General features: G+C 42.8%; 1 protein-coding gene across 5 annotated transcripts in view; it reads left to right on the plus strand.

Annotated features, from left to right (window-relative positions):
- The window catches only part of LOC137380015 (contactin-4-like), a 1,659,092-nt gene that overhangs the window by 1,047,103 nt on the left and 585,340 nt on the right, over positions 1 to 26,649 (plus strand). For all 5 annotated transcript variants that reach the window (XM_068051491.1, XM_068051492.1, XM_068051493.1 and 2 more), the window contains one exon: positions 12,168 to 12,295. In XM_068051491.1, the coding sequence (XP_067907592.1) occupies positions 12,168 to 12,295 (128 nt within the window). The remainder of the gene's footprint in view (positions 1 to 12,167; positions 12,296 to 26,649) is intronic.

Genomic DNA, 26,649 nt, shown 5'->3' on the forward strand with positions numbered 1-26,649 from the left:
AGGGAGACATAGAAACATGGAACTTTATAGCATAGAAGGAGGCCATTCAACCCATTGTGATTGTGCCAGCTGAAAAAGAGCTATCCAGCCTAATCCTACTTTCCAGCTCTTGATCCGTGGCTCTGTAGGTTATGGCACTTCAGCTGCATACCCAATTATATTTTACTGAAATCAGGGTTTGTGCCTCTAACACCCTTTCAGCCAGTGTGTTCCAGATCCCCACCATCCTCTGGGTGAAAAAAGTTCTCCTCAAATCCCCTCCAATCCTTCTGACAATTATTTTAAATCTATGCCCCCATGGTTATTGATCCCTCTGCTAGTGGAAATAGGTCCTCCCTGTCCACACTATCTGGCCCTTCATAATTTTACACACCTCAATTAAGTCTTTCCTCGGCCTCCTCTGTTCAAAAGAAACAACTCCAGTGCACCCAAACTTTCCTCATTGCTAAAATTCTCCATTCCTGGGAAATTTGCCATTCCTGGGAAAATCCTCATAAATCTCCTCTTACATTCTTTAGTGCAATCACATTCTTCCTGTAATGTGATGACCAGAACTCTATGCAGTATGCTACCTGTGATTTCTCAGTTTTGTTTTGCTACGATTTGTAATAACAGATATTTGATCTCTGAGGGGAAATGGAAAGAGAGAGTAAAACTGAACAACACTCTAAATGTATATATAATTTTTTTAATATTCTTTTTTGGGATGTGGGCATCACTGGCAGCCCATCCCTCATTGCCCTTGAACTGAATGGCTTGCTGGGCCATTTCAGAGGACAGTTAAGAGTCAACCACATTACTATGGGTCTGGAGTCACATGTTGGGACAGCAGATTTCCTTCTCTAAAGAACATTATTGAATCAGATGGATTTTTACAGCAATCAATCATAGTTTCATGGCACCATTACTGAGATAAGCTTTTAATTCCAGATTTGTATTAATTGAATTTAAATTCCACTAGCCTCAAAGGTAAGATTTGAACCCAGTCTCCAGAGAATTAGCCAAACCTAATAGATTAGTAGTCTGGTGACATAGCCACTACCACACCATCTCTCCCTAATATATGAGTATATATATAGTGCCTTTAACATGGAAAATATTCAAAGTGGTACAAAGATTGAAGTAGGGTTGGTGGGCGAAAGCAGGGGAGTTCAAAAGTGTAGAGAGGGTGAGGTAGCTCCAGAAGCAGCTACATGGATGATCTCAAACCTAGAGACAAAGAAATCAGTAAACTCTTCATACCTATTATTGGAGGTGAGTCGGGTGTGGGGGAACAAGAATTTGGGCAGTGGCTTCATCAAGGAGAAAACTCGTAGTCCCTACCCAGTCCAGCTCAATGTGCCTCCAGTCCCACACCAATGTGGGTCATTTTATTTTCCAAAAGTATCCTTTATTCATAAAGATTGGTACATTCCATTACATAACAGTTCAAATTTGGCATTACATAAAGTGCAATATAATTCAGTTTCTTTCAATACAGTACCTGAGGTGCCTCACCACACTTGCCATTATAGGTTATATTTACAATGTACACTTACATTTCATGCCGAACATTCTCTGATGCAGTCAGCCCCAGGGGTTTTACACGGTTTCCAGCCCCTCGGTATACTATGGCAGGAGGGCCTTACACGTTGACCTTTCCCCATTGAGTCTTTGCAGCGATTGCCCCAAGCTTTAGTGCGTCCCTTGTTATGACCAAGGTGGGAGGAGTGCACTGTTTATTCTAGTTTCACTTCTCCACAGGTCACAACATATATTTAAATCTTCCCACTTACCGATAAGTCAATCATGTACTCTATTTTTATCCCAGAATAAAACCTAACCAGGTTTTTTTAATGAACAACAAAATTATCAGTTTATTATAGATCAAGTCTTAACCAGTAATGAAGTAAAGCATAAACACGCAGATTGAAATTTTAAAGTTCGCTTTTTACCTTAGCCTCTCACACAAACACACACACAAACACGCACATATACGGGTTAACCGAAAATATAAAAAAAGGATATTTGTTCAGAGTTTGTTTCAGACAAAAAAGCACTTAGGCTGAACACTTGCTCATTCTTGAAGAAGACTGCAGATGAGATATGTAGTGTTCCAAAACTGGCTACAGTCTAACCTCCAAATACACGTAGTTGGGTCCCTGGGATCTTTTAGAACAGTTCTTTTCAGTCTGCATTGAGTATTAATTTAGCAGGCTTTTCTTTAAACATTTAGCAAGAATCTGGTCTGTTCCTCCATGACACCTCTTCAGTAGCAGGCTCTAACTTTATCTCATTCCAGAAGGTAAACACTGACACTACAACCAAAAGCTTGCGGGTCTGCTGCTCTCTCAGGTGCGCACTGCTGCTCCCGGGCTTGCCATGTCAAGGGATGTATGGTTGTCACTGCTCTGCTCACATCTTCCCCAGTTACCAGTGTTTCTATTCTATTTTTAACTTGAGTCATGTGATAACCAGTAAATGTTGTTGACAAGCTAGTCCTTTCAGTGTCCTCATGATTTTTGATTTAGATTTAGATTTTTGATTTAGATTTAGAGATATAGCACTGAAACAGGCCCTTCGGCCCACCGAGTCTGTGCCGACCATTAACCACCCATTTATACTAATCCTACACTAATCCCATATTCCTACCACATCCTCACCTGTCCCTATGTTCCCCTACCACCTACCTATACTAGGGGCAATTTATAATGGCCAATTTACCTATCAACCTGCAAGTCTTTTGGCTGTGGGAGGAAACCGGAGCACCCAGAGGAAACCCACGCAGACACAGGGACTACTTGCAAACTCCACACAGGCAGTACCCAGATGATGACCCTCTTGAAAAAGAAACTGGTCTAACGTTTATTCAATTTGACTATGAATTCCTCAAAAAAATATTTTAACAGAAACAGAATCACTTTCATAACACCCTCAACATGTAGTCCTGGACCTTAGAATGTGCCAGTTTGCAACACTCAGTCGTCGACAGCTCTTTGCACTGGAAGACCAGCAAGCTTTGGGCAGACCAAAGTGCGTCTTTCACTGAGCTGATGGCCCTCCATTAGCAGTTAATGTTTATCTTATGCGTCCCTGGAAACAGCCTGCAGAGCACTGGATCATTCTGAACTACCCTCTGAAGTGGCCTAGTAAGCCAGTTAGTTGTATCAAGCCACTACAACTGATTGAGATAAATGCTCTCCATCTCCTTCTCAGGGCAACTAGACATGGGCAATAAGTGATCGCCTTCCAATGATGCCCACATCCTGAGAATGAATTTTTTAAATGGAACTATTTTTCACGAACATTTCGGGATTTTCTCAGTGAGGGCTTGGCCTGGAAGGGCTAGAAGTGCAGTCCTTCTGTTTTTGGCGACTGCAGTGCATAATGGCAACATGCAGAATGTTCCCAAGCCTTTTGAGCTGGCTCTCACAGAATGAGCCAAAGTAAAAGTCACCCTGGAATGCTCTAAAATTGTGCTATTTTTTGAAGCATGGATCTTCCATGCTGAAGAAAGAAAGTGCTGTTCCATGCTCAGAAAGTGAAGGCTTTGGCAAGGCAGTTTACAGCTTCACTGCTGCAGGTGCATGACATAATAAAGTATAAGTAGCAAATCCTGGATGGCTTCCACTATAGCTGTAGCTCAGACTAGATCAGAAGCACAAGAGAGATTAATGTGTGGAAGATGTTCTACTCTGTTGATTTCAGCTGACATGCCTGTCACAGGTCCTCTCCTGCTTGCAAAAGTGATTAAACTGACAGGAGCAAAGGGAAAAGTTGGCTTTGAACTCACTAATTGTTGGTTGTGTCGCTTTAAGCGAAGGAACATTTTTAAGAGAGCACACTGGGGAAAGAAGATTGATTTTGGCCTAAAGCTATCAACTGGTTATGTTCCATTGGGCCCCCGATCCGACAAAACGTTATTCAACTGATATCTGCAATTACATTGAAACTGGGATGTCAGCAGGGTCACTCTCTGATGGAACACTGAAAGTCAAGTCAAATTCCATCATTGGCAGTAAAAGGCAAAGAACAGAGTGACCCATGAAAATATGGGCCAATCTGATGAACAAAAGGCAGTGACCCTCAATGGTAAGAAGCAGAATTCACAATGTTACTGTGTTATATACACTTCATAAAAAACCTATGTATCCAGGTGCCTGTGAGATTGGAGAAGTCACACCCATGAATACAGCAGTTGAGATAAATTAATACCTTTTCTTGGTTAGTCTTACTGAGTTGGCATAGATGTAAAAACGATACAAGATTTCCGAGGGGAAATAATTGAATCAACTAGAGTTTTCAAAAGATGAAGAGTGAAATTCAACAAACATAACTTTTAAAGGAGACTAAGGCAAATTAGCTAACTAGACTTAAGATTGTCTTGCCAATAAAAGTAGAAAGTAGCTGTTTGTGGACTTGGATTTTGTCCTCGCTGTGAAGGCTGCCACTGTCAAATAACCCATCGGCAGCAACTGTCTTGGCTCACATATGAGGAATGGCTACTTGGTCAGAGCATCAAAGTTCTACCAGTGCCTATGGAATCTGGCAGAGTGGACAGCTTCAGGAAAGGGGAGAAAGAAATTCTAAGGAAAAAAGTATAATATTGAGGAAATGTTATTATGTCAAATAGGGCGGCACAGTGGCGCAGTGGTTAGCATCACAGCTCCAGGGACCCGGGTTCGATTCTGGGTACTGCCTGTGCGGAGTTTGCAAGTTCTCCCTGTGACCGTGTGGGTTTTCTCCGGGTGCTCCGGTTTCCTCCCACCGCCAAAGACTTGCAGGTGATAGGTAAATTGGCTGTTGTAAATTGCCCCTAGTGTAGGTAGGTGGTAGGGAATATGGGATTACTGTAGGGTTAGTATAAATGGGTGGTTGTTGGTCGGCACAGACTTGGTGTGCCGAAGGGCCTGTTTCAGTGCTGTATCTTTAAATTAAATTAAATTAAAAAATAATATCACAAACCTGATATGGATCATGGGAAAGGCCATGTTTGTATGTGGCATCTTCAATGAAAAACTGGAGAAGTCTCAGGGAAGATTGATATAGTTGAATATACTGTGTGCAGATTGCAAGCTGAGTGTGGAGATTTGAGTTTGGTGAGTGGGTATTTTAAGTGTTATTTTTATAAAATCTGGTCTGGAGTTGGCATTTAACTGGGATTTACCCTCTAGATAAAGTAAGGTTAAGAAAGTAAATTAAGTTTCTTACAGTCTTAGGCAGGGATTAACAGGCTTTACTGAAGAGTGGCTGATTAGTTAAATAGCTGACCAGTCAAATCTGGTTGCTGCAGTTACAGCTTCATATGGTAACAATACAGAGGTCTGGGTGCAGGCTGCAAATGGCGTGCAGATTGCAAGTTGAGTGTGGAGATTCGAGTTTGGTGAGTGGTGAGTTTATTTTTTAAACCTCCAGTATTTGGTTCTTGCTTCGGTGTAGTGGAAAGAGCTGGTTCTGAGTAACTGGTAAGCTATTCTACTTATAATAAATAGTCTGTAAAGTTAAGGTATGGCAGGGCAGCTTGGCCAAGTGGAATGCACAGCCTGTGGCTGTGGGAAGTCATGGATGCACCATGTGTCTGAGACAAATACATCTGCAGGAAGTGTCACCGGCTGCAGAAACTTGAGATCTGGCAGCTGGAGTCACTGTTGTGCATCCGCGAGGTGGAGGACTCCTTCAGTAGCTTGTTTAGGGAGGTGGTCACACTGCAGGTTAGGAGCATGGAGGCATATAGGGAATGGGTGACTGCCAGGCAGTTTAAGAGAACCAGGCAGGTAGTGCAGGAGTACCCTGATATGAACTCACTCGCTAATCGGTTTTCCATTTTGGATACTGGTCAGGGTGATGGTTCCTCAGAGGAGTGCAGTCAGAGCCAAGTTTGTGGCACCACAGTTGGCTCAGCTGCACGCGAGAGGAGGAAGTAGTGTGGAAGAGCAATAGTGATAGGGGACTCATTAGTTAGGGGAACAGACAGGCATTTCTGAGGCAGTAAATGGTGTAAAATAAAAACAAGAAATGCTGGAAATACTCAGCAGGTCTGGCAGCATCTCTGGCGAGAGAAGCAGAGTTAAAGTTTCAGGTCAGTGAATCGTCATCAGAACTGATGATCCAGGATGGTGTGTTGCCTCCCTGGTGCCAGGGTCAAGTATGTCAAGGAGTGGATTGTTGTGACCAGGTGAGAAAGGTGTCTAGGGGTCTTTTAATGTCTTCACCTGGGATTATTGTAACATGCTTTGATTTTTAAACACACTGTTTTGAGCTCCCCCTTTGGTGAATCCTTGTTCACCTCTTTCCAATTATAAGGCATAAAAATGAGCACACCAGGTTTTCTTAGGTTTAAAGAAGAAAAGTGAAATTTATTAAAACATAAACTTAAATTCTAATTCAGTTAACGCCTACGGATATACAATGTGCCCACGCTAGCATGCACAAACGATACACGCATGCAAATAGGGACAGAAAAGAGCAGAAAAAAAGTAAAGTAGAGAGGTTTGAGGCAGTCTCTGAAGGGGGTTTCTTGTTACTGTTTCTGTGTTTCCAGCTCGCGGTAGAGTCTTTGATTGGGGACAGCTCTTACTTTTCGTTGTGGCCCAATATTCTTCTCAAACCTTGTTCACGTAGGAGACTTTTCTCTCTTTGAGTTTACATGTCTTCAGTGGTTTCCGAAGCTGGTGAGAATGAGATGAGAACAGACAGGAGAAAGATCTTTTCCAACCCAGGAGCAAACTGCTTTCTGAGTTTTAACCCTGTGGCCAGTTCAAATTCAAAAAACTCCAATAGTCAGCCAGTCATGTGACTAAACTGGTCTGACCACAACTGTTTGTGTATTCGGCCATCTTGCTGGTTAACCTGGAATGCTTCAATGTCTGGTAATCAGAAGTCACTGTGGATTGAATTGGAGCAGGAAATAACCTCTTTGGCCTTTGAAGTACCGTCTGTTGATATGCTAATGTCTCCAGCCAAAGTCTCCAATTGTTTTTTAAAGCAGGTTCTTTCTTCACCAACAATAGTTTAAAATCAATGTTCATGTGGCGAAATTAATTTTCCACATTCTTGGCAGGTGGGGGTGGGGGGGTGTTGGGCTTGCCTAACAGGCGGCAGGACATTCTTCTGGGGGAGGGTGAACAGCCAGAGGTCGTGGTTCACATTGGTACCAATGACATAAGTAAGAAGGGGGATGAAGTCTGAAAACTGATTTTAGGGAGCTAGAAAGGAGATTAAAAAGCAGCACCTCAAAAGTAGTAATCTCAGAATTACTCCCAGTCCCATGTGCAAGTGAGCATAGGAATAGGAGAACTGAGCGATTGAATACGTTGCTGGAGAACTGGTGTAGGAGGGAGGGCATCAGATTTCTGAGACATTGGGACTGGTTCTGGGCAAGTGGGACCTGTTCAAGATGGACGAGTTGCATCTTAGCAGGATTGGGAGTAATATCCTCACAGGGAGATTTGCTCGTACTGTTGGGGAGGGTTTAAACTAAATTGTCAGGGGAATGGGAACCTGAGAGGGAGCTCAGATTGGAGGGAAGCAAAACTGGTAACTTGTCAGGGGTGTAGGAACCAGGAGCAAATATCAGAGTGGAATACCAAGGTGCACAGAATACTGGGGGAGATAAATAGCACTCGAGCAGGGAACAGTAAGTTATTAGGTGGGGACAGAGTAAGGGAGAAAGTAATAAAGTCTGAATCAGGGTTAATGTGCATGAATGTGAATGCATGGAGTGTGGTTAATAAGACTGGTGAGGAACAGGCACAGCTGGCCATGTGAAAATACGATGCTGTGGCTATAAGAGAGACCTGGCTCAAAGAAGGGCAGGAATGGGTGTTCAATATTCCTGGATACAGGGTGTTCAGGAAAGATAGGAAAGGGGAAAAAGGGGGAGGGGTCATGGTATTGATTAAGGAGAGCATTGCAGTGCTGAAAAAAAGGATGTCCTAGAGGAGTTGAGGACAGAATCAATTTGGCTGGAGCTAAGGAACAAAAAAGGTGCGGTTACATTGCTCGGTGTTGTCTATAGACCACCAGCTAGTAGGAAGGACATGGAAGAACAAATTTTCAAGGAAATTACAGAGAGGTGCAAGAATTATAGGGTGGTTATAATGGGGGATTTCAATTATCCAAACATAGACTGAGATAATAGTGTAACAGGCAGTGAGGGGAAGAGTTCTGAGAGTGTGTTCTGGAAAATTTTCGACAACAGTATGTTTCTAGTCCAACGAAAAAGGAGGCACTGCTAGACCTGGTTCTTGGGAATGAGGTAGGCCAAGTGTATCAAGTATTAGTAAGATAGCATTTAGAGGGCAGTGATCATTGTATCATTAGGTTTTGGCTGACTATGGAAAAGGACAAAGAGCAATCCAGGGTAACAATAATTAACTGGGGGAAAGCCAACTTCAATGGGATAAGAATGGAGTCAAAAGCTGGCAGGAAAACTGGTTGATGAACAATGGGCTACCTTCAAAGAAGAGATAGTTCGGGCACAGTCAAGATATGTTCCCTCGAAGGGGAAAAGTAGGATAAACAAACCCAGAGCTCCCTGGATGACAAAAGAGGGAGAGATTAAGATAAAGAAGAAAAAGTGTGCTTATGACAGGTGGAAAATACTATTGAGAACCAGGCTGAATATAGAAGGTCCAGAGGGGAAGTGAAAAGCAAATAAGAGAAGCAAAGAGAGCATGAAAAGAGACTGGCAGCTAGCATTAAAGGAAACCCCAAAGTTTTCTATAGACATATAAATAGTAAAACGGTGGAAAAAGAGGAGTGGGGCCGATTAGGGACCAGAAAGTGGATTTACACATGGAGGCAGAGGGCATAGTTGAGGTATTAAATGAATACTTTGCATCTGTCTTTACCAAGGAAGAAGATGCAACCCAGGAAATATTGAAAGAGGAGGTAACTGAGACAGATAAAGGGTTTAAAATTGATCAAGGGGAAGTATTAGATAGGCTGTCTGTATTTAAAGTGGATAAAACACCAGAACCGGATGAGATGCATCCAAGGATGCTGAGGGACGTGAGGGTGTAAATCGCAGAGGTACTGGCCATAACTTTGCAGTCTTCCTTAGACTCTGAGGTGGTGCCAGAGGACTGGAGAATTTCAAACGTTACACCCTTGTTCAGAAAAGGGTGTAAAGATAAGCCCAGCAACTACAGGCCAGTCAGTTTAACTTCGGTGGTGGTAAAACTTCCAGAAAAAAAAATTTGGGACAAAATCAATAGTTACGGGGACAAATGTGAGTTAATTAAGGAAAACCAGCATGGATTTCTTAAGGGAAAATCATGTTTAACTAACCTGCTGGAGTTTTTTGAGGAGGTAACAGAGAGGGTTGATGAGGACAATGCTGTTGATATGGTGTACATGGACTTTCAAAAGGCATCTGATACAGTGCCACACAACAGACTTGTGAGCAAACTTGTAGCTCATGGAATAAAAGGAATGGTAGCAACGTGGATTCGAAATTGGCTGAGTGACAGGAAACAAAGAGTACTGGTTAATGTATGTTTTTCGGGCTGGAGCAAGGTTTGTAGTGGAGTTCCACAGGGATCAGTGTTGGGACCCTTGCTTTTCATGATGTAGAGGGCACAATTTCAAAGTTTGCAGATGATACGAAACTTGGAAGCATTGTGAACTGTAAGGAAGATAGTGTAGAACTTCAAAAGGGCATGGACAGTTGTTGGAATGGGCAGACAGGTGGCAGATGAAGTTCAATGCAGAGTAAAGTGAAGTGATTCGTTTTGGTAGGAGGAACATGGAGAGACAATATAAAATAAAGGGTACAATACAAAAGGGGGTGCAGGAATAGAGGGACCTAGATGTATATGTGCATAAGTCATTGAAGGTGACAGAACAGGTTGAGAGATCGTCAATAAAGCATACAATATCCTGGGCCTTATTAATAGGGGCATAGAATACAAGAGCAAGGAAGTTATGTTGAACTTGTGTAAGACACAGGTTCGGCCTCAGCTGGACTATTGCATCCAGTTCTGGGTGCCGCACTTTAGGAAAGACGTGAGGGCTTTGGAGAGAGTACAGAAAAGACTCACGAGAATGGGTCCAGGGATGAGGAATTTCAGTTATGAAGGTAGATTGGAGAAGTTAGGACTGTTTTGCTTGGAGAAGAGAAGGCTGAGAGGTGATTTGATAGATGTATTCAAAATCATGAGGAGTCGAGACAGAGTAGATAGAGGGAAGCTGTTCCCACTTGTGAAAGGATTAAGAATGAGAGGGCACAGATTTAAAGTATTTGGTAAGAGAAGCAAAAGTGACATGAGGTAAAACTTTTTCATGCAGCAAGTGGTTAAGGTCTGGAATGTGCAGCCTGAGAATGTGGTGGAGGCAGGTTCAATTGAAGCATTCAAAAGTTATATGAAAAGGAAGACTGTGCAGGTTTATGGGGAGAAGGCGGGGGAATGGAGCTGAGGGAATTGCTCTTTCAGAGAGCCAGTGCAGACACGATGGGCTCCTTCTACATTGTAATGATTCTGTGAATGCAGAATTAAGACTCCAAATAATGATTCGTAGAGTCGAAAAGAATATCAAAAGTGAATGCTGTCCTGATCTTTAAAATGTTGAAGTCCATACAAAATATTGATCCAGAGTATATAACTTGAACTGTGCTTGCCAAATTTAAGGAGACAGGTCCAGAATTAACAAGTCTGAAGCCAGACTGGAGCTAAGAAGACATTGGGCTGCATTTTATTACAGCAACAGGGGTTCCTGTGGTGGGCCGGAAGGTGAGAGGAGTACCTGCCTAGGCCCTCTGTCAGAGCCCCATAGTTATTTAATGGCGGGCAGCCAATTAACTGCCCGCTGTCGGGCACTCCGTACCTTTAAGGGACGAGCTCCCGCCTCCCAAGCTTCTGTCCAGTCAGAAGGCCGGCAGCACTGAAGTACCGGCAGTGCCACTGGGATCAGTGGCTACTGCGATCAGTGGCTACTGCCAATACCGCAGGAAGTTCTGCAGTACCAAAGAGAGAAGACCCCAGGCGAGGTTATTCGGGTTGGGGTCATCAGGGCCCTGGCAGTGGGGTGGGGGGGTGTTGGTGAGGGTGGGGGGTGTCTTCCCGGGGGGCAGTGATCACTGCTGAGGGGCACTCCAGGAACCTCGGATTGCTCTCAAAGGAGGGACCCCCTAACCCCACTAGGAGGCCTCCAAGTTTTACCTGGTAGCATCTCCCCATTGTGGCAGGCCCATCCGCCTTCAATAAAATTGAGGTGGAGGCCGGAAGAGGGCCTTACGTAGCCATTTATTGGCAATTAAGGGCCTCAATTGGACGGGGATGGGAAGGCCATTCTCGGCCTTCCCCCCTCTTGACAAAATGGCAGGGAGCCTGGGCAACACTAGGATCAACACCGCCTGCCATTTTGTTGCCTCCTGCCTCCATACCCATCTCCAAGGGCAGATTAAAATCCTGCCCTTTGTTTCCCCACGGTGGAGTGGATACATGGAACAAACTACCAGCAAAATCAGTTGATGCCTGCAAAAAAAAAGCTCATGAACATTGGAACATTTTGCTGGGAACTGGATTGAAGGTTATATGTATAAGGGAAGATATAGGTGATGCAATTCCCGTCACATCTTTTGGGACCAAGCATTTTCCATTTATTGAATGTAAATGATGTGAGCTGAATAACATATTTTGTTTGATTACCCTTGATGTTTGGAGAGAAACTTCCACCGCGTTATGGCCTTGAAAGTTTTTACTATGGTCGGTTGTTTCTCTCCCTGAGGACAATGTGGTTTGTAGAGTCTATGAACAGATCAGTCAGGGGTAGGTAAGGGGTTTGACAAACTGAATTCTTTTTCCACAGTCTCATACATTTACATGCTATGCTCAGTACTTAAATTTTTCCTGCATATCTGGCAATTACCATATATGCAGAAAAGGGCTCACTATAAATTTCAGACACTTCAGAGTTGTCTCAGCACATCATATGTCAGATCCATATGGGGGGGGGGGGGGGGGGGGGATCTCTGTTTTGACTTTGAAGTAAGGTGAAGGGTGGGAATAATGAGCCAATAAAAATGGGACTGGCTAACAGATGAGGTGACAGGAGCATGAATTTGGGTAACAATTGACCAATGGACCAACAGCTCTCAGTATCATTGTGTTCTGCAAATGAGAGAAAAAGTCATCTCCTGTATGTGACTGTGAAAATTATTGACTGATTTTCATTCTTTTTTTTAGAAGAATTACTCTGGAGGACGGCAGTCTCAGAATAACTAATGTAACAAAGAGGGATGGCGGGCGCTACACTTGCATTGCTCTGAACCAATTTGGGTCAGCTAACAGCACGGGAACCTTGATGGTGAAAGGTATTGATTAAATGGCATGATTTACAAGTATGCATGGAGCTGCAATGTCCAATAAGGCCATTATTAGTTAAAGGTGTAATGATTCAAGTAAACTGTTAAAAAATCACAAATATTACACATTGGCTATTGTCCAACAGTAGCAAGTATTTTACCATTTGTTTGCAAACGTAAAGCACAAAGATGCTGATGACTGCATACAATGTCTTCATGACAGAAATGGCTGCATGGGTTGTATGGATTTAAAATAAAAATGCCATTCATTTCATAAACACTGCTTCTACTTTAAAACAATTATGAAGAAGTAAAGAAGACATGAAACAAGTAAATTTGGTATTTTAGAAAGGTGCTGTGCTGACACAGGTTGCCTTTATAAACTTGCAACATTGACAAGCTACCATTTATACTGTGAGCTGGCTGCAATGATATAATTGGTGATGCAGTCCGCTCTGTCTGATGTCCATATTTATTATTTTATCTCGGTAAATACCAAGTTATAAAAGTTTTACAGAATAAAGCATCTCTCGATCCCTTTGTTGCAATCAGATTAGGTTGTTCCAGGAGCTTAGTCTGCCCAATACAATGACACTGTTCCTTTATTTGAAGTTCTGGCTTCAAGAATCCATTGATATGTGAGGTGAATGATTGCATTCAAACTGTTGCGGGCCTTTGATATTCCCATTTCACTTAGGCAAATAGGGAGATGAAATGCAATCTTGCTTTTACACACATTCTCTCAAATGAATATTGTCGACTATCAGGATAAACTGAACAGGTAGGCAGAAAGCTGTCTAGACAAACAAGAGAGGCTGCAGGGAATTATAATTTGATTTCCGTTTCTCACTGAAGAATAGATGAAATGTATCAGCATGAAAAATTGGTTGACAAACAAGAAACAAATGGTTGGGATTAATGGCTGTTACTCGAATTGAGGAAAGATGAGAAGGATGAGTGCTAACGTCACTTTTGTTTTCTATTATATGTAGCTAATTTGGATTTGGTTGCATGGATATCAAAATTTGCTGATGACACTGGAGGTGCAGATGAAATATGTTTGCTGCAGTGCATCCTGCAAACATACATACAAACACACCACGGGTAGGATGGGGGCAAGTACAGAAATTCGCACCGCCAGCCAGTATGTTAGTTTTCCGGCACGATCCTGCCCTCAGGCGGTGAATGACCAATGGAGGTAGTTTAATAGCCTACTAAAGCCAATTGTCAGAGGCTGACTCGAATTTTTCAGTGAGCTTTCAGCAACCCCCCGCCCCCCCGCCCCGCCACCCCAAAGCTCCAGGGACTAGGCTAGCAGCCTGGAGGTGGTCGCCCAGCAGCAGACCAGGGAGCCAGCTCTCCAGGCAGGCTTTGATGCCTTCCCTGTCTGCTTGGAATCAGTTGAGGTAGCATTCCGCCCTCTGGAGGAGCTCCTCCTCCACAATGGTGGAACGGCTGCTGAACCCATTTTTTAATGTAATACTTTTTAAATATGCAGAGAGGGCACCTCAAAATGGAGGCGCCCTCTCTCTCTGTTTCTTGAACAGCAGGCTTTGTAATGAGCTCTTTATGTTCTGATGCAAAATAAATAAGATGCGTGGAGTCCAATTCATTGAAGATCGCCAATTGGTTTCCGAACAGCTAAACTAGTATATAAAATACAGAGCAAACTATATACAAAACCTTTTTCTAGGATGTTACAGTTGCAAAGTGATTATGGCTTCAAGTCACATCACTATGTCCTGGTATTTAGCTCAATAGCATACTGCGTTCTTAAAGGAACATCACTCTTAAAGCAATTGGACAACACCCCCTTTTTTTCCCAAAGATAAGTCTCGTATGTTACAAGTAAAAAACGCACAAAATTAGATAACATCAAAATTAGTTATACGGGATATAAATTTTTTAATTTTCAGGTACAAGAATAGGGATTGTGAAATTTACACGTGAAGAGGCTTAAAAGTCCAAATGTTGTTTCGGTGGTTTGACAACTCTTGCTCGGGGAATTTGCATCTCATCTGTTGCTGTTTTTTCTGAAGTTTCTCCCTCTTTGCATTCAGTTTTTCTTGTCTGCTAATATACTCTGTTGCTTATCTCAAGATGACCAGTTTTGAGGCCTTGTCCTTATTGGAAGGTTCTGGCACCTCATCTCGAAGAGCCAACAGACAATGCTTCAACTCATTCCTCCTCTGCCTCCAGGGCATTGTGTGTCCTTTGCCTCTCCTCATCCTCTGCGCGTGAAGGATTGCGGCTCAAGGTCGAGGACTTTTTGAGGAAGGACTAGTTGGCCTCATGGAGGTACCTGTCCGTTCTGGCTCATTTTCGTGCTGGCGATTCTCTAGAGAGTGCAAGTGAAGGCGCAGAATAGTTGTGCTGTTGCTGGATTGCCAGACTAGGCCGTTTGATGCTGGTCAATGTCTGCGAGTGGGTTTCTGTCCTTGAAGATTTCCCCTTGGAATGCTTCCAACTGCCAGCCTTTGCTTCTCAGTGGTTATGTCAGTCTCTTCTTCTGAGTCACTGGAGCATGAAGAAACAGGATCTTCTGACAAAGAACTTTCACCATCTGAATTTGGATCTTCATTGTCTTGGTGTGGTGTTTTTGAGAAGGGTCTAATATTCTCCAAACCAGAACCACTGAGATTCTGGAGGAACTGTGACTCAATCTCAGACATCAAGGGGCTGGACACGGCGTGAATCCTCTCTGAGGTGCAATACGGCATCACATTTAGAGTCTCCTATGACATCTAACCTGTCCGGGTGCATTTGTCGTAAGCCCTGGACTCACTCAATGCAGGTACCCTTGGTCTCTTCTGCTGTAATAGGTATCTTGGTGATCTCATGGATAGTTATGATGTTGAGTTCCCTACACGCTGGTAGTCCTGCCACTGCTAGTCTGCTCGTTTCTACCAGGTAAAATTGTTGCGGTATCCATGCTGACTTGCCATAGCTGCATTGCAGTGTTAGTGTGGATGGGTGACCCGTTGTATGCAAATAACTTTGCATTTGTCAGTTGTATCACTGATTTCCAATGATTCCAGTACATATTCTTCAGGATTTGGACTGGTAGGATATTTGCACTCGCTCCGGTGCCAATCGTAACCCTGAGTGTGTGTGTTGCCAACTTTCTTTGGGCACGTGATGTTAATGGTAGCAAAAGCTTCCAGTTGTTTGACTTCATCAATATGATGCATCAGGTTCACAATGTGAAACACCTGCTCATCTTCTGGCTGAGAATCACTCCTCTCTGAGTCTTGTCTCAGGTCAGTTTACCTATGGACTTCATGTATCGGCTTGTGTTTACATGGGTATCTGGTGCTTTCCTTGCTGCTGTTACCCTGTTGCTGTGCCTGGCTTCTGTCTGTTTGTGTGCTACTGTGATTTCTGGCTGCATCTTTTGAGCCAGATTTCTTGCATAGGCGGGCCCAATGTCCTTTTGCACTGCATGCCTTTCACAGGGCTTGAAATGCAGGACAGCTTCACATTGAGTGGGACCAACCACGCTTACCGCAGCTTGCTTGCTCTTTTCAACCTGGTTATTGTGCCAATACTGTTGGCTGCAACTAGTGCTTGCAGATGCTGTTGCCCAGCTGTAATGGCTTCATAGTTCCTTCCATCTTTTAGCAGTGCATCAATGCTGTGACTTTCCTTTTTCCCCAAGAGGTAATTCTGAAATGCTGCAATGGGTGTTGAGACAATCACCAGCTCCATTAGTTGTTCTGATGGCTCAGTATCTGAAATTTGGTATCCATCTTTCTGCTGTTCTTTTACTTAAAACTTACTTTAAGACTTGTTCTATGACTCTGTGCTGTTTCCCCTTTAACAAATTTTCTGTTATTTAGACTGGCTGCTTTGATGGAGAGGAACAGGTGTTTGACAGGACACATGACTATATCCTTGTACTTAGCTCATTAGCATACTGAGTTCTAAAAGGGACATCTCTCTTAAGGCGATCATACAACAGGCTTCATCCCCTTCTGAGCTGGAGGGGAAAATCACTGCCAGGTGACTGATTCTCACAGTCTGGTTTTGTAACCCCCCATTTGACCCCAACATCAGGGTCCTGATGCAAAGGGCAAAATCCTGCCCCATGTGTTAGTGGTGGATATTGAGTTCAGTGGTAAAGGCACCAATTCAGCAAACTATCCTGGATAGTGTTGAACTTCTTCAGCATTGTTGCAACAACATGCATCCAAATAATTGTGAGTATTTCAGTGTCTGCCTAACATGAGCCTTGTTGATGCTGGTAAAGCTTTAAGGGGCCAGGAGGCAAGTCACTCATTGCTGAATGCCTGGCTCGCCCATACTTGAAATCATTGTGTTGATATGGCTACTCCAGTTCAGCTTCTGGTCAATGGTGATACTCAAGTGAGTGTGGAACTTGGCAATCCTGGTGTTCTTTAACACTAAGGGGAGATGGTTGTGTTTTCCCTTGTTTGAGATGGTCATTCAATGAAACTTATGGGACATACATGTTACTGCCACTTGTCAGCCCAACCCTGAGTGTTACTTAGGTCTTACAGTCATTTGGCATGGGTAGCTTCATTATCAGAGGAGTTGTGAATGATCCAAACACTGGAAACATCATTACTCCTGGCCTTATGATGAAGGGAAGGTAATTTCTGAAGCAGCTAAAGACGCTTGGGCAAAGTAACTCCTCCAATGATGTTCGGGGGCTGTGATTACTGATCTACAAAAAACACTATCTTCCTTTGTGTCAGGTATAAGTCCAGAAACTGAAGTAACTGATTACTCTCATTGGTTTCAGTTTTGCTAGGGTTTCTTGGTACCAGGATTGGTCAACTGCCACCTTAATGTTTCTGTGGGCATCAAGCTCTTGCTTCTGTGTCTGGATCAAGTCTGTGATGAGGTCTGGAGATGAGTGGTTCTGGTGGAACCTGAATTGAGCATCTGTGAGTCAGATATTGGTGAATAGATATCATTATTGCTGGCTCCTTCCATCACTTTCCTGATGATTGGGAGGCGGCTCATTGGGCAGTAATTGGCCAAGTTAGATTTATACAGTTTTTTATAGATATGTCATAGAGAACTGAAACAGGCCATTCAGCCCACCGAGTCTATGCCGACCATCAACCACCAATTTATACTATTCCTACATTAATCCCATATTCCCTACCACATCCCCACCTTCCCTCAATTCTCCTACCACCTACCTACTCTAGGGTCAATTTACAATAGCCAATTTACCTATCAACCTGCAAGTCGACAGAAACCCACGCAGTCACAGGGAGAACTTGCAAACTCCGCACAGGCAATACCCAGAACTGAACCCAGGTCGCTGGAGCTGTGAGGCTGCAGTGCTAACCACTGTGCCACTGTACCACCCCACTGTGCCATCATATCTGAGCAATCTCCAAATTGTTGGTAGATGTCAGTGCCATAGCTGTACTAGAGCAGGATGACCAGGGAAGCTACGAGCTCTGATGCACAGGTGTTCAGTGCTACCACTGGGATGTTGTCGGGGCCCATAGTCTTTTCTGCATCTAGTGCAGTCAGCCATTTCTCAATATCACATGGCTGTACATTGATATCTACAATATACTCAAAAGTCTCAAAAGTACACAATTCAAATATTTGAATGTTATATTAAAAATTCAGTTCAGTGCCAAGATTACAATTATGAAGCTGTTCCTGATGTTTGAACAGCTTTATTATTACAATAGTGCCCCTTTTTAGTGTCATACTTTGTGAATGGATAAAAATAGTCCACAGATCGAAGAATTTCCCAGGGCCTTCTGGCAACACAAATAAATTTGTCTACAATACACCTGGGCCCAATGCAATGCAACCTAAAAATCCTCAAAGGCATGAAAAATAAAATACATTGGTTCATATTTTTTAGAGTTACTTAAGCCAGAGAACTGTACCTGAAGACTGGAGGATAAGAAATGTTATCTTGATATTCAAAGAAGGAGTGAGACATCAACTTGGTAATACTGGATCAATTAGCCTACCATCTGCAGTGTGAAAAATGTTTTGGATCATCATGTGATACTATCAATTCATGTCGTAAGAGTATAAGGAGCAGTTAACATAAATTCGGAAGTAATAAGGCATGATTTACTAATCCACTGGACTTTGATTTTGTGAAGCGAGAGTGACTAATGTAGCAGGAAGCTTCATGCAAGAAAACATAAAGTCAAAGATTTTCATCAATTCGCAAGTAGCTTAGAGTCATAGAGTCGTAAAGCATAGAAACAGGCCCTTTGGCCCACCGCGTCCATGCCGATCATAATGCCTATCTATACTAATCCCACCTGCCTGCATTAATTCCATATCCCTCTATGCCTTGCTCATTCAAGTACCTGTCCAGATGCCTCTTAAATGTCATTACTGTTCCTTCCTCCACCACCTCCTCAGGCAGCTCATTCCAGATACCCACTATTCTTTGTGTGAAAAATTTACCTCTTCGTGTGAAAAATTTACCCCTTTGATCCCCTTTAAACCTCCTCCCTCTCACCTTAAATCTATGCCCTCTAGTTTTAGTCACCCCTACCATGGGAAACAGACTCTGGCTATCTACCCTATCTATGCCTCTCATAATTTTATATACCTCTATCATGTCCCCTCTCAGCCTCCTTCGCTCCAGGGAAAACAGACCCAGCCTATCCAATCTCTTTTTATAGCTCAGGCCCTCCAAACCAGGCAACATCCTTGTGAATCTTTTCTGCACCCTTTCTAGCTTAATCACATCTTTCCTGTAGTGCGACGACCAGAACTGCACACAGTACTCCAACTGCGGCCTAACCAATGTATGTACAACTGTAACATGACGTCCCAACTTTTGTACTCAATGTTTCAGCCGATGAAGGCAAGCATGCCATACGCCTTCTTCACCACCTGTGTTGCCACTTTCAGGGAACTATGTACTTGCATCCCAAGGTCTCTCTGCTCAACAACACTCCCCAGGGCCCTGCCATTCACTGTATATGTCCTGCCCTGGATTAACTTCCCAAAATGCATCACTTCACACTTGTCTGCGTTAAATTCTATTTGCCACTCCCTTGTCCACTTTCCCAGTTGATCTATATCCTGTTGTAACCTGAGACAACCTTCTTCACTGTTTCCTTATTATCTACTGCTAACTCCCCATTCTCACTTTCCAGAAGACCTTACTTACTCTTTTCCTTTTAAATACCTTTAGAAACTGTTGCTATCCGTTTTACATTTCTAGCTATCTTGCTCTCCTGCTCTAATTTCTTTCTCCTGATTAACCTTTTAGTCATCCTCTGCCATTCTTGATATTCTGACCAATCATCTGACCCACCACTCATCTTTGCACAATTATATGCTTTTTCCTTATGTTTGAAGCTTTCCTTAACGTCTTTAGTTAACCATGGATGCTGGGTCCTCCCCTTAGAATTTTTCTTTATAGTAGGAATATACTTATTCTGAGTTTTCTGAAATATCCCCTTGAATGTCATGATGTAAAATCAAGAGGAAAAGAAATATCCATGGGTTATATCTCAAACTCTGTATTGCTAGAACAAGTCATCCATGAAATAGTTAATTGTTTAATGGCAAATTGTTATATGGCAAAATTAGACTTCACTTTGGTTTTATTCCTCTCGGGAACTAGATTGCTGCAATTGTTTTCTGGTCTGGGCCTGTTCTAAAGAACCACGTTTCCAGATTATATTTCAGACTATTATTTATTTTGTCTTTTTTTTGCTGATTGTATATATATGACCACAGTCAAGATAGATGCAGCAGCTAGAAAGGAATAAGTTGTTTGGCTCTTTTCTTCTGTATGACACTGAGTCATGTTCATAGCTTTTTTGATCCTTTCTTATGGCATGGTTTTAAATGTATGAAGGTCAAAGAACAGAGAATATCATTTCTCACCTTTCTGTACTCTTTCATCATCAGCCAGTTGTTTGATGTTACTTCTACAAGGACGTATGAAAAAGTGTTTTAATGGTAATAGTCAGGTCAATCAATTGAAATCTGTTAATGATGGTCGAGGTACAGCCTAACAATAACAGTGAAAAGGAATTTAAGCATTTTATGTGACCTGTTTTGGCACAGAAGCAAGCAACTTGTGACATTATTGTAGGTAATTTTGATTGAGTTTTTAATTGAAAGAGGAATAATTATTGTTTATTATGACATGTTCAAATGTTGTAATTCAATATTTTTACAAATACATATCTTTTTAAAAATGAATGCTGCGGACCTGGGGTGTAGTCAATTGCACAAATCTACACACTTTCTATCCTCTGAGGCAGTGAATTTGTGGGTCCATGATAGATAATTGGAATTGCTAATCAAACAATTTGCCTAAGATATTGCTGCAGTCTGCTGGTCTTCCCATTGCCTGATGCTGCTGTTTTGCCCTTGGAGTAGGCTCAATGCTATAGATTACAAATGGAAATTCCTGTTCTTGTCCTGGATCAGAAATTCCCACCCCTACTGGAATGAACCAGGAATGGTAGCACTTGTCCTGGTGTACTCTACAGCTCTCTGGCATGGCTATCAAAGCTGCATGTCAAATACATTTATGTCAAGCTGAGTTCTACCAAGAGAATTATCACCAATATGCTTTTAACACCAACAACACCTGGCTGCTGTGCTTGTAAACATCTCACCACCGTACCTATGTCATAAATATGCAGTCTCTAGAGCATAAAAACCTTTACATCAGCAAAGGCTTCCTGATCCAGACCGACTTGACCACCAACCCATCTCAAATCTATAAGGCCATTGGGGACTGTTGCTGAAGCCTTTCAGGGATCTCCTCTCAGTCTTGTGACTGACGGTGTAATGTTTGGAAGAGCTGTGACATACCAAATGGATTCCTTGTAGAGGACCCACAGTACAACCTGAAGCATCAAACTTTCCTTGCGAACAGTGGACAACCATCAACTGCTTCAGTATTGTTCTTGGTAGATGCTGCCACCTTCTTCATAGATGGAAGGGTAAAGCATCTGCATCATGCAACTGTGAAGCTCCTGATCAGAACCTGGAGCACATCATCGAACACTGCCCTCAGAGTAAATTCACAGGCCGCCAGAAGATATCCACGCTGTTGCACCCGAAGCTTAGACCTGGATAGCTAACATATATATTGCTTTTTGATGTGTTTTTTGCTCCGACCATATGAAAGAAGATGATGACCTCACTTTGAGAACGCCTCTGTGAGTGGCAGGGTTTGGAGAGAGAGTGCACTGGAGGGGTGGGGGAATAGACTGGAAAGTGCTTCTGACAATGGCATTAAGCCTGGAATGGGACAGTGCCACTGTAAATTTAGTTGCAGCATTAAAGGGGAGTATGTTTCTGTGAACTGGAAAAGGGTTAGGAACATGAGTGCCTCTGTGAAGGAGAAAGTGACTGGTCTACTGAAGATTGATGAAAACACATGTTAGCTTGTTTTTTTAAAAATCAATAGTACTTTTAGATTAATTGAATTTAAATTCCCCAGCTGCTGTGGTGGCATTCTGAACTCATGTGTCTGGAGCATTAGTTTGGGCCTCTGGATTACGAGTCCAGTAAGTTTACCACAATGCGATAACAAACACAAAAGCAAAATGCTGTGGATGCTGGAAATCTGAAACAAAAACTGAAAGTGCTGGAAATACTCAGCAGGTCTGGCAGCATCTGTGGAGAGAAAAACAGAGTTAAAATTTCAGGTCTGGGACCTTTCATCAGAACGGTCAAAAGTTAGAAATGTAATAGGTTTTGAGCAAGTGAAAGGGGGGTGGGGAAAGAATAACAAAGGTGGAGGGCAGGAGAGATCAAATGGCAAAAGGATTCATGGCACAAAGTGAAAGGGAGTGGTAATGGGACAAGTAAAGAAACAAAATCTGAGTCTGGATGAGAGGTGTAAATGACAGGATAACGGGCATCCAAACATACAGTAAAGGGATTAAGATAGAAACAAGGATATTTCTGAAAACAGACATTTAGTGGAAGCTTTTCATCTTGCCCTCATCAGGACAATTTGCAAGAATACCAATGTAAGGGAAAGCAACAAAGTTATACTGTATGAGAATAGAGTGCTGATTGGTTGGTAAATGGACTCTGTTTGGTAGAGTTTTTGCCAAGGAGAATGTATCAGTGTATGGTAATTGACAGTTAAGTGCCAAGCTTTGTTTGAAATTTAAACCAGGAAGCTTGACTCTGGTCAAGGCATTGCCCTGAGGAATGAACCAGCAAATGGCTGTCACTCATTTTGTTTAGCTGAAACAGGCACAATGCGTGTACATGTTCTTTCTGTCTGCAAAGAACAGAGCCCTGTGTATAAACATATGTAGCTTCCAGTACACCCAAATGCACCACATTGCGAGCCCGACTGACAATATTAAATTGGTTGTCGGCATAATTCTTAGCACACTGAGGATTATTTAGCAAATGTTGTCCAATTGCGGATTCACATCTATTGTTGGATACTTTTGAATTTTGTAAGCACGGGCTGATTGGGTACAGTCTGTACCTTGCCAATTGCTACATATATTAATACACAGGGTCCTGTTTTTTGCAGACGGAAAGAACATGTACACACATTGCGCCTGTTTCAGCTATACAAAATAAGTGACAGCCATTCGCTGGTTCATTCCTCAGAGCAAAGCCTTGACTAATCAGAGTCAAGCTGTCTAGTTTAAATTTCAAACAAAAAAAAACAAATTCAAGAATATCAGTCGGACTCGCAGTGTTGCGCATTTGTATAGACTGGAAGCTACATATATTAATACACAGGGCCCCGTTCTTTGCAGACAGAAAGAACACATACACACATTGTGCCTGTTTCAGCTAAACTGGTGCAGTCTCCATGGCAATGCCGCTACCAATCAGAATCCACTTGCCAACCAATCAGCACTCTTTTCTAATGCATTATAAATTTGTTGCTTTCCCTTACATTGGTATTCTTGCAAGTTGTCCTGATGACAAAAAGCTTCGCCAAAATGCCTCTGTTTTCAGCACTACTCAAGTTCTGTACTACCAAACAACTATTTAAAAGAAATGGGGTGTAAGGCGGAGAAACAAATCAGCAAAAAAAAAACGATAAAAGAAAAAATATGGGAAGAGCTTATGTTGTAAAGTTATTGAACTCTGTGCTGAGTCCAGAAGGCTGTAAAGTGTTCAGTCAAAAGATGAGATGCTCTTCCTCGAGCTTGTGTTGAACTTCATTGGAACACTATAGCAGGTCAAGGCAGAAAGGTAAGAGTGGGAGCAAGGTGGAGAATTAAAACGACAAGCAACAGGAAGCTTGGCATCATGCTTGCGGACTGAATGGAGGTATTCCACAAAGTAGCCACCCATTATGCATTTAGTCTCCCCAGAATAGAGGAGACCGCATTATGAGCAACGAATATGATATACTAAATTGAAAGAAGTGCATGTAATCACTGTTTCACTTGGAAGGAGTGTATGGGGCCCTGGATGGTGAGAAGGGAGGAGGTAAATAAGGTGGTGTTGCATCTCCTGCGCTTGCATGAAAAGGTGCTGGAGGAAAGGGGGGTGTCTTCCGGGTAACTATGGGTGAGGGTGTCACAGTGGGAACCACTATGCAACCATCCCCCTGGGGTTTGGGGCAGCATTTGGAAACAGCATACACAATTTAAAATTTTCTTTGGACAGCCTTGCTCGGGACTGGCTTGGCAAATGACACATGACCATGTGAGGAAGCTAGAATTAATATTAGTGGAGTTAATCACAAGTCAAAGTCTTTCAGTGAATGTGTCCTTTCAGTTATGTGCATTCATTCATTCTCTCTCACTGTATCTCTCTGTCGCATTGTCAAGTAAAATAACTTTAATTAAAACTAAATATTCTAAAACAAAAAGAAAATTAAACTGAAGTAAAGTTAATCACAATTATCTGTGACTGGCATAATTAATGCCACCACTGATGTTGAGGGCCTTTCCAAGCCAAATGGCGCACAAAATGTCAGAAATGCAACATTCATTCAAATTGAACCTTGGTTTGTCAAAATTGTCAGAGCTCAATCTCTTTCAGCCCAACACATTCCCAGTCTCATAGGAAATTAAAGCAAAATATGAATAACTGAAAAGTTGAAATTACACCTTTTACAGAAATTGATTCACGTGTCTTTATACAAAAAGTATTTTTTAAACTATTAAGTTATTGTTTCTGCTTTTTTTCTGCATATGCAAGTCCAATCATTCACAATTTTCATAAAACTGCCCTCATGTTCTTTTCTCCCTGTTTCAATTAGTTTATCCATTACTCAGGCTTTTTTCTTCTTCTTCTTCTGCTCTGGTGTTGAGCATTGAATTGTATTTGCTGAAGATTTGACTGTGAACAAACTTTCTCAAGATCTATTATGCTTGCCTAAAATACGACACTTGCAGCTCCATGGTTCACTGCCTTCAGATCAATTGGCAATCTTTGACTGGTGCACATGTAACTGGATTATATGTTCTTTACAGCAGCACTAGAGCCGTCTTGTTAGTTTCTGTGAAGTAGAGCATGCTGTTCTCTGAGGGCTCCCAGCTAAGCTGTTGACATTTAACTTGAGATGTCCTTCTTCTACTAAAGGTGTAGTTCGTAAGCACCAGTGACAGACTTTCAAAGTAAAAACTGAATACAAAACCTCTCTGAAGTAGGAACCATGCTAAATTAAACTAATGGGGCCTGTCACATTCACATAAAGTGCAACGATGAAAATACAGAAACAAACGAAAGTTATAAAAAATTAGATCTATTTTAAAAGACTGGTACATTTGCTGTCAACAAAATGGAGGACAAGTCACATGACCCATAACAGCTCCTGCGCTAGAATCCACATCGATGTCTACAAGAACTAATTTTAATTACCCCTGTCTAAATGGAAATGAGACCACTTACCACGCATGGATGTGAGCTACACGCAAAATGAACTAAAACAAAGACACTTCTACACTCTACGGGCTGTATTTTACATTGGGTGGACGGGAGCTGGTCACCAACGTGAAAGTCGGCGGTGAACCCGCTTCCACCTAGCCTGAGGATCCGTCCTGAATTTTACAGGTCCCCAGGCTCTAATTGTTCCGAACAAGACTTCCACCCGCTTGAGGGAGGAAGCCCCACCTCATTGAGCTGCCTGCCAATCAGTGGGCTGGCAGCTCTTAGTCCCAGAAGCACCAACGGGAGCAGTAGCCACTGCTAGGACTGCAGCCCAGCTGAGGACATGGAGCCAGGAGTCCAGGCGAGTTTGGGTTGCCTTGCTGGGGGGTAATCGGTCGGGCCCCGACGAGGCAAGGGTGGTTATTTGGGGGCAAGTGGGGTGTCTTGGGTCCTGGGGGTGGTTGGGAAAGCAGGGCGGCCCTCAATTGGGCACCCTGTGCCCAATTGTCTGGGCTCACCCCCGGGGTGCGGAGAGGCTGCCTGTTTTTACTGGGTGGCCTTTCCCGGTTCCAGGATGCCCGCTTGCCATGCGTAAAATCTATTTGGAGGCAGGCGAAGGCCCCTAAGTGGCCATTAATTGGCCACTTAAGGGCCTTGATTGGCCTGGGGTGGGCGGCCCATTTTTCACCCGCCTCCCGCCCTATGTAAAGTGGAGCGGAGGCGGCCGCGGGTCGGGAAGGCCTCCTGCTCCATTTTATGCCACCACCCACCACCACCCCTCCCCCGCCACCATCCGGCTTGTTGGGGTGGTGTAAAATTCGGCCTATATCTCCAACTACCCTTCACCACAATAGATTGTGAACAGTCCTCATATTAACATAATGGGACCTTCAAAAGCTATTGTACAGACCATCAGGAACAGAAACCTAAAGTCACATGGACAAAACTAACAATTAATGAGTTTACCTTTAAAGGTAATCGTTTCAAAGAACAAATGAATCTTTTCCAGTTCAGCCATCAAGTCACCAACAACAGTTTGGACTCTCAAACCACATGGTCAACATTAAAAGCTAACTTGAATTCCAGCACATGGCTGAGAGAGAGAGACCAGTTCCAGCTAACATTTGAACCCCGTTGAGACAAACTGAAGTCCAACTGCAGCAGAGAAAAGAACTCCTCCACCTATGAAAACTGAATTAAGAATATCAGCATCGTCTTCAAACTGAAGTGCACTGCAAGAAGTCTTCAGCAACCCAGCAAATACAAGACAACTAGCAAACAGGCCTGCAACTTTAAAACTCACCTTCTGAGTGGATACCACAGGTTTTCCTGACCAACAGACTTTTATATCTTGAATTCTTAACACCTCTTACCCTTTCCCTTGTATCTATCTTATTTTGTGTGTGCTTGTAAGAGTGAATGCATGCATGGGTAGTGTTGCAAACATTTTGGGTGATTGTTGTTGAATAAATATTTAATCTTCTGTTTTAAATCTATGAGAAAACCTGCCACTGTCTGTTTAGAGGCAAACAAAACATAGGGACTGTAATACGAATTTA

This window comes from Heterodontus francisci, chromosome 19 (assembly GCF_036365525.1).
Source record: "Heterodontus francisci isolate sHetFra1 chromosome 19, sHetFra1.hap1, whole genome shotgun sequence".
Classification (NCBI taxonomy): domain Eukaryota; kingdom Metazoa; phylum Chordata; class Chondrichthyes; order Heterodontiformes; family Heterodontidae; genus Heterodontus; species Heterodontus francisci.